Source organism: Humulus lupulus, chromosome X (assembly GCF_963169125.1).
Source record: "Humulus lupulus chromosome X, drHumLupu1.1, whole genome shotgun sequence".
Taxonomy (NCBI): Eukaryota; Viridiplantae; Streptophyta; class Magnoliopsida; order Rosales; family Cannabaceae; genus Humulus; species Humulus lupulus.
The window spans coordinates 210,584,015-210,592,278 of NC_084802.1; the positions used below are offsets into that span (position 1 = coordinate 210,584,015).

Below are 8,264 nucleotides of genomic sequence, written 5' to 3' on the forward strand. Positions count from 1 at the left end.
AACGCTATTATTAAATATCGTTTTCATTTATTTTTATCGTGGTATAGTAAAATAAACAAAAATATTTAAGTTAGATGGATATGTTATAATTATACATAGTTGTCCTTTTTTTTTAAATATTTTTCAATAAAATAAAAATAAAAATAAAAATAAAAGAATACATTAAAATAATATGTTATAGTTATATAAATGATTTTGTTAATTTATTGTTGGATGAGTACTTTTATAATGAATACTTTTATGTTTTTTTTTTTTTAATAAAATTGTTTATTTTTTTCACTATATTAGTTTATCAAATTAAATAATTTTATTAAGATAATTTCTTTTATATTTCTAAAGATGGTTATTCAAATTTCATGGAATTGCCGCATGTTGGTTGTGGAATCTCATTTAATCGAGATAATAATTTATATGTTATATAATTACTATTTAATTTATTAATTGAATTCTTATAATGTTAAATAAGAGAAGTTATATATTTATGTAAAACAAATTAGTAGAGTGGCTTAAATGATCGGATTGTATTTATATAATTATGTTTAATAAAATGATATATATTGTATATAATTTTGTAAATAATATATGTGATATTATTATAATAAATTATTTAAGTAAAAAATCCCCAAAAAGAAAAAAATGAGATTATATTATAATATTTAAATAATTGGTTAATTTTAAAAAAAAAATTTAATATAGTTGCAATAAAGAACCGTAATTTGCATATTTAGTAATGACACAAATAAGAAGTAATACAGGAAGAGAATAGAAAAACGTTTATTCTCTATTCTAACGTTTATTATTAAGCATATAATATTATACATTTAATATGTTAATCATTTCAACATTTACAAACACAACATATACACTGTGATTTTCAATTTTCATTTCATACAAATATGGAAGACCTGCTTAATTGATCATACAGCTTTGAACATCCCAAACTCTAGGGCAACTTATTCGAGAGATGAGTAAAAAGGCAAGATATGTGGAGTAATTACCATAATCAAACTCAACACAATATTATTTTATCTTCGTTTCTCTTCATTATCTACTGTTCCTTTCCTCATCATGGCAACAAACTCTTCATAGTTGATTCTTCCATCCTACATATTTATGAAAAAGAAAAGTATAGAAAATAAAACTTTTATCCTTTGTTTGAATCATGAATTTTAATAAAAAAAATTGAGAAATTCTATTTTATAAAATTTAGAATTATTATATGTATTCAAAACCAAAAAAATATTAAAAAAAACCCCTTATAATTTTTTTTAAGAAAAAAAATCACTATATTTTTCTCTAATAAAACTTTTACTTAAGAAATGCCTTAAAGGTATAATATTAACGAATTTTTTTTCTTCATATTTATGAGATTTTTACGGTTGTTTTACAAAAATATAAACATTTAATTTTTCTATTTTTTTATGGCTTTTTTATTTGAAAGTTTATATTTATGAGATTTTATTTTCCATAAATTTGAAAAAATATATAATTATGCCACATTTTCTATCATAGTTATACTTTCTTTGATTTTGAATGCAACTTTATTTTTATTTTTTCCTTTATTTTTTAATTATTTTTCAGTTTTTCTTCTTCCATTTTTTCTATCAATTTTTTCCGTTCATCTTTTTTCTTTTTCTTTCAAATGTTTCATTCTTCTTCTTTTCATTTTTATTCATTTATCTATTTTTTTCTTTCATTTATATTGTTTTTTTTTCTTCATATTTTTCAGTTTCCTTTCCTTTTTTTTCTTCTATTTCTTCTTCATTTTTGTATTTATTTTTTTCTCCTTCTATTTTTTTTTAATTTTTTCACACATGAATTTCTTTTCTTTCTTTTTTTTTCATTTTTTTCTACTAATTTTTTCATTCATCTTTTTTTTTCTTTCTATTTTTACATTATTTTTCTTCTTCTTCTTTTCATTTTTATTCATTCATCTTTTTTTTTTTCATTCATCATTTCTTTTGTTTTGTTCTTTTTCATATTTTTTTAGTTTTCTTTCCTCAATTTTTTTTCCTTCTTTTTTCTTCATTTTTTTACTTATTCTTTTCTCATTCTATTTTTGTTCTTTTTTTTTCACACATGTTCTTTTTCATATTATCTTTCATTATTGTAATTTTTTTATAGTTTTTTCCATTATATGTCAAAAAAAATTAAATCATTTTTTTAGCATTGTCTTTTTCCTGTAACCCTTATAGGAACACCCAAATTTGGAAAGAAAACTAATAAAAATATGAAAATGTGAATAGGTAACCAGTTACCCTAACGAGAACATTCAAATCTAGAAAATATGAAAATGTGAATGGATAACCAGTTATCAACATCCAAATCTGGAAAAAATATATATATAAAAACTTGAATAGGTAACTAGTAACCTGATAATATCATCCAAATTCGGAAAGAAAAAAAAAATAGATATGAAAATCTTATGGGAACATCAAATCTGAAGAAAAAAAATCTGATGAAAATGTGAATGGGTAACCAGTTACCTTAGTGGGAACATTCAAATTTGGAAAAACAAAATTAGATATGAAAACGTGAATATCCATGATATGAATATCCAAATTTGGAAAGAAAAAAATAAATATAAAATATATGAATGGGTAACTAGTTACCATGATGTAAACATTCAAATTTGAAAAGAAAAAAAAAACTGATATAAAAACGTGAATGAGTACCTAGTTACCCTGATGAAAACATCCAAATATGAAAAAAAAAAATCATATATGAAAACGTGATTGTTATTAGTTACTGAACTCAAACAAGGAAAAAAAAGTTGTGATCTTTAAAAAAATGTAAAAAAAAAAAAAAAAGTTAGAACAAAAAAATTGATTTGATTTTTTTTATGTATAGTAAAAAAAATAAGTACAATAATAAAAAATGATAATAAATAATAAAATATTTTGAATTGAAAGAGAGACGACTTAATAAGAAGCTTGCTCCAAAAAAGTTTGACAAAGAATGAAAAGAATTAAGACGTCAATAAGAAGAGAAATTGAAGTGATAAAAATTAAAAATAGTAAAGTAAAAATGTATTTGTGATTTTAAATTTGAACATTAAATTGTGAAAAATAAACATTAAACAATATAAAAAATAATAAAATAGATTAAGTTCCCTTTTTAAAATACTAAATCAATATTGTATAATAAAACTAATATAAAAATACTTAAAAGACAAATAATCTCCTAATTTAAATAAACTTAATTAAAAATAAAACTATTGCATAAACTAATTTTTATACAAAAATATGAAAAACTAAATTCATAAAATTAAAATATTTAAAAAAAAATTCATAAAATAATTTTTTATTAAAAAAAAAAGACATATTTTTGTAAACTTGTTAAAAAAACCTATAAAAAAAAGTAATTTCCTCTAATATTAATTACTCACTTTGTCAGTATCAACATCGTCAAGGATTTCATCAATTGTAGCTTCGTCACCCATTCCATATTGAGTCATAGCTTGCCTGAGCTCCTCTCTTGTGATAAAACTGTTAAAGAATTTAACTAACGTCACAAAAAGACTACTAAATAATAAAATAGGAATAATTTGAAAAGTACCGACTTTTAAAATTAATTAACCAAAAATAGTTTAATATTATACATTTTTATAATCATATTTCTCGTAGGATTAGAAAGTACACTCTGTTGCGAGTGTTTGAAACTAAAATACCAGAAAAAAAATTCAAAATATGGATACAAATGAAAGAGGGTACCTTACTTAATTATTACTAATTAATTAATTATAACAATAAAGAAAATTAGAGTTGAAAAAAATGATGTTTTAATTTAACTAACCCGCTTTCATCGTTGTCGAAAAATCTGAAAGCCTTCCTCAAGTTCTCATCTCTCTCAAGTCTATGGCGATGCATGGTAGCAGTAATGAATTCGATGTAATCTATAGCCCCGTTATGATCAACATCAGCCTGATAATTATTAGGTGAATCACTTGATTTTGAGTCCAACAAAGACTACTTACTTTCATCAAGAACAAGAATATATATATATATATATATGTATGTATATATAAAATACAGAGGAATTTGCTAAACTAACAACCTGAAAATGTGATATTTAAAGTCGCTTAGTTTAGTGTAAATTTTGGGTAACAAGAGCGATTGTTTAGGTGTAAATCAGTCAATTTTGCAAAAGTGCTCGTAAAGTTAACAAATTGTTCAAAGAAAAATACTCACAGCTTCCATCAGCTGCTGTATTTCGGATTCAGAAAGTTTAGATCCCAATCTGGTCAACCCAGTTTTCAGTTCTTCTAGTGTGATTGTGCCACTTCCATCTGTGTCCATGTTGTTGAACATTTGTCTCAAGCCATGGATTTCTTCTTCTGCTAGGTTCTCTGCTATTACCTTACAACAGTCCAGTCCAACATTTGAAATGTTAAAATTCATCAAAAATTTGTTATCAAGATTCATATCTTAAATATTTAGTGGTGTAATAGAGTATACAAGTAAGTAGCTTTTTTTTTTTTTTTTGGTAGTGGAGAGGTTAAAAAGGTACAAATACTATAATAAAGGTTATAGATTATAGTACCTTGAGAGCAAGTTTCTTCATTTTGTTCATAGCCCTGAATTGCTTCATCCTTGTTAGAACAGCACTGTCAATAGGCTTATCAGAGATTTCACCATCTTCCTTCAGCCATGGATGTTCTAATAAAAATAAATTACTGTCAAACTAGTTTCAATTCAAATTAATTAAACATGAAAAGTTGTTTTAAATAAGTTAGTTACTCACCAAGGGCTTCAGCGGCTGTAATTCTTTTTTTAGGGTCTATCTTCAACATTTTTGCAACAAGATCCTTTGCAGAAGCAGATATGGAAGGCCATGGTGAGCTTTGCAAGTCAAGTTTGCCTTCCAAAATTGCTTCAAAAATCGTTTTCTCGGTCTCTGACATAATCAATTCAATTCTTCATTATTCACTTCTCAATAACAACTTATGATGATACCAACCAAAAACAAACACAAATATTGTCGGAGAATAGAATCCCACGAAAGCATGTGAGATTATCATACTATTTATAAAAGCATAATTTATCCACTCATCAGATGGTTTTGAGATGTAACCCATTTTTTCTTTCTTTTTATAAAAAACAACCCCAACAAACAAGAGGTTTGCTCATCAAGCCAGCCAAATTGTCAATAGCAAGCTTGTAATTTTGAGACTAACTAATTAATACATAATAGACAACTATATCCCTTCCCTTCTCTTCTTAATTTTTAGAATTCAAAATAAATTTGAAAAAAACTAAAAATGGAACTAATAACTTGGATTTCCAAACTAAAAATTTAATTAATAATAGAGTGCGAAAGAAAATGGACTAGATGTGGCAACAATGTTGTACACCAATTATAAGAAATTTTTATATTAATTATTATTTTTATATTGATTGCAACAATATATACACATATATAATTTTGAATATAAATAATGAATGAATGAAAGAAAAAATGTACCTCCCCAAAATGGAGGAACCCCACTTAGAAGAATGTACAAAATAACTCCAACACTCCAAACATCGATCTCCTTTCCATAATTTCGACGCAATACTTCTGGGGCCACATAGTACGCACTTCCAACTACGTCTCTGTATACTCTTCCTGTAAAAATGTCGTTTGTAATTAATTTTTAATAGGAATTAAGTCTTAAATTTCTGAACAATAATTTTATTAACAACATCTTATCGAATCGAATGCACTTGATATATTGTAAACAATTAAAAACAACATATAATTAATAATTTCATGACAGTAATTATTTATTTTTATTTTAAATAATCACAAATTTGTAACCGGTTTTTCTTGAAAACTCATCATTGGACTGCCAATCATTACAAGCTTTTTTTCTCAAGTAAATCCTAATGACAAAAGTTGATTTTTAAAAAAAAAAAAATAATAATCTAAACGTGTTTACTGGGACTCAACTCAGTTGATGTCGCAGTCATATGATGCGATGGACCAATATTATAATTTTATTCTTGTCTTTACTTTGAAAATGGTTGACTTGGTTGACTAGTTATTTTCTTTTCTTGACTTGGTTCTCTTGACCCGTTGGCTCACATGGATGGATGGTAATGTAAACACACAGACTTAAGCCTCTCATATGTCTAGTCATTATCTGAATCATTTTTTCCTGAATATATATATAATTCATGAAAAATAGAGCTTAAAGTGTACGTTCCCAACTAACTATTCACATGTGACCCAAATGGTGAAAATACATTATTTGAATTGAACACAAACTGATTTACAACATCACCAAACACTATTACCACCATGTTGAAACTAATATCAGATTTAGAATAATCCTATATATTTTTTTTTTTTTGAAACAAGTCATTTTCGTTCGTTCAAAATTTTTCAAACAACACATGAAACAATCATAGAATCCAAGCAACCAAAAAATGAGACTAAGCTACTGACCAACCTTGCTCAATGAAGACAGAGAGTCCAAAATCAGTGGCTTTAATGGGCGAATCTTCATCTCTATTAACAAGCAAGAAATTCTCAGGCTTTAAGTCTCTATGCATTACTCCCATGAAATGACAAACATGAACGACATTCACAATCTGCCTGAAGATCCTGGCTGCTTCACGCTCAGAATAGCTCCCTTTAGCTGTAATCCGATCAAAAAGCTCACCTCCAGAGCACAACTCCATAACCAAATACAGGTTTTGCTTATCCTCGTAAGCTCCTTTAAACTCAACTATATTGGGTTGACCTGTAAGATGTTGCAAAATATTGACTTCTCTTCTGACATCTCGAATGTCCTTATCAGTAACAAGTTTTCCCCTGGCAATAGACTTACAGGCGTATTTTCTCCCAGTGGCCCTCTCTTCACAAAGATAGGTTACCCCAAACTGACCTCTTCCCAGCTCCTTTTGGAGCTTGTAAATCGATTTTATATCATCGTAAGGTCTTTGTAAGATGGGTCCTCTTTGAACATGAGATGAAGAACTTGATGCAGTTGGGTTCCATGGCTCATGAGTTCTCTTGGGTAATTGTTGGTAACTAGGAGGAGGGGAATCAGAGGACGAAGAAATTGGAATTTCATGGGATTTCGACCAAGAAAAGCAAATACCCATGTTGATTTTTGAGAGAAAGAAAGCTAAAAGAGATGGGATATAGTTTCAGATGAATACTTGGGTCTCTCTTTTTCTCTTCTCTTCAACGAATTTCAATACGTTTTGGACTAATACTATATGTGATAGGTAGGAAACAGAAAGATTAAAGCTTTATTTTGTTCTTTGCTTTTTCCCAGCTATATGGTTCTGAGCATCATTCGTTTCTCACTTTTTTTGCTCAGGGACGCTTTGCCAGAGAGGGAGAGAGAGAGAGAGAGAGAGAGAGAGAGTTGGCGACGGTTTCGTGTTACGTACTCAGAGCTTAGCTTTAGACTTTTGTATGACGATTCCTCTTCTATTTTCTCTTTACGAAATGAAGTGTATTATTAAGCCTTTTTTTTTTTTTTTGCCTATGACTGTTTTGTATGGTTTTATTCGGATGCGTGTTCAAACTCTTGGGCCCATCAAGGGTATGTCTCAATGAGCATATTCCTATTTGGCATCTTAACTTATCCGGTACTGTAATAAGTGATACTGCATAATTAATTAGTAATATTTTATAATAATTATTAAATTTAATTATATAGGACTTGATATTGAATTTCATCTATAGTAGTGTGTTACTAGTATTCCTTAACAATTCTCATCGATAATAATGTGCTATTAGTATCCCTTAACAATTCTGATCGTGTCTAATTAATGATATAAATATAAATTTGAATAAAATAGGACATGACTAAATGTTTAGTTGTGTTATATTTAGATTTTAAGCACAACACAGTGAACATACTTGGCTAAGTTTTTATAAGTTTTTTTAGCTTCTACAATCAAAAATGTCATTTTGGAGGTGTCCTAGTTTTTCTCAAAAATACTTTTGAGAAACTAATTTTAAATTAGAATAATTTTTATAATTCTTAATTTACTCATAAATAAATGTTATTTTTATTGATATTAAATACTTTGAAAAGAACTTTTCTTAAAAATGATCTTTATATAATATTATCCAAACCGAAAAAATAAGTCAAATATTTTACTTATCTTATGATTTTAGTTACAAGAAAAAATTAAAATTTAGTCAAATGAGACCATAAATGATCAAAATTTGAACTTCTATACGTCCTAGTATCCCATAATTTAGAAATATACTAACTGCAATAATTCCCTCAAAATTATGCTTCCTTATCACTTGGGACA

The 8,264-nt window shown here is 26.8% G+C and overlaps 1 protein-coding gene across 1 annotated transcript; it reads right to left on the reverse strand.

The window, feature by feature from the left end:
* Nucleotides 1-750: 750 nt before the first annotated feature.
* LOC133803909 (calcium-dependent protein kinase 29-like) lies at nt 751-7,423 on the reverse strand. The gene is made up of 8 exons (XM_062242051.1): nt 6,434-7,423; nt 5,464-5,607; nt 4,744-4,896; nt 4,543-4,658; nt 4,191-4,358; nt 3,796-3,923; nt 3,389-3,488; nt 751-1,103 (listed from the first exon to the last, which is right to left on the reverse strand). The coding sequence occupies exons 1-8, from the start codon at nt 7,089-7,091 to the stop codon at nt 1,026-1,028; spliced, it is 1,545 nt and encodes a 514-aa protein (XP_062098035.1). The 5' UTR covers nt 7,092-7,423; the 3' UTR covers nt 751-1,025.
* Between the last annotated feature and the right edge of the window lie 841 nt (nt 7,424-8,264).

What these genes read in the sequence shown, in the direction of transcription:
- LOC133803909 (XM_062242051.1), bottom strand. Translation starts at nt 7,091, where the DNA reads ATGGGTATTTGCTTTTCTTGGTCGAAATCCCATGAAATTCCAATTTCT. An exon ending in GGTTCCTCCATTTTGGGGAG is followed by an intron (nt 4,897 to 5,463) that starts GTACATTTTTTC and finishes TGATTATGTCAG; the next exon opens with AGACCGAGAAAACGATTTTT. An exon ending in TACAGCAGCTGATGGAAGCT is followed by an intron (nt 3,924 to 4,190) that starts GTGAGTATTTTT and finishes AATAATTATCAG; the next exon opens with GCTGATGTTGATCATAACGG.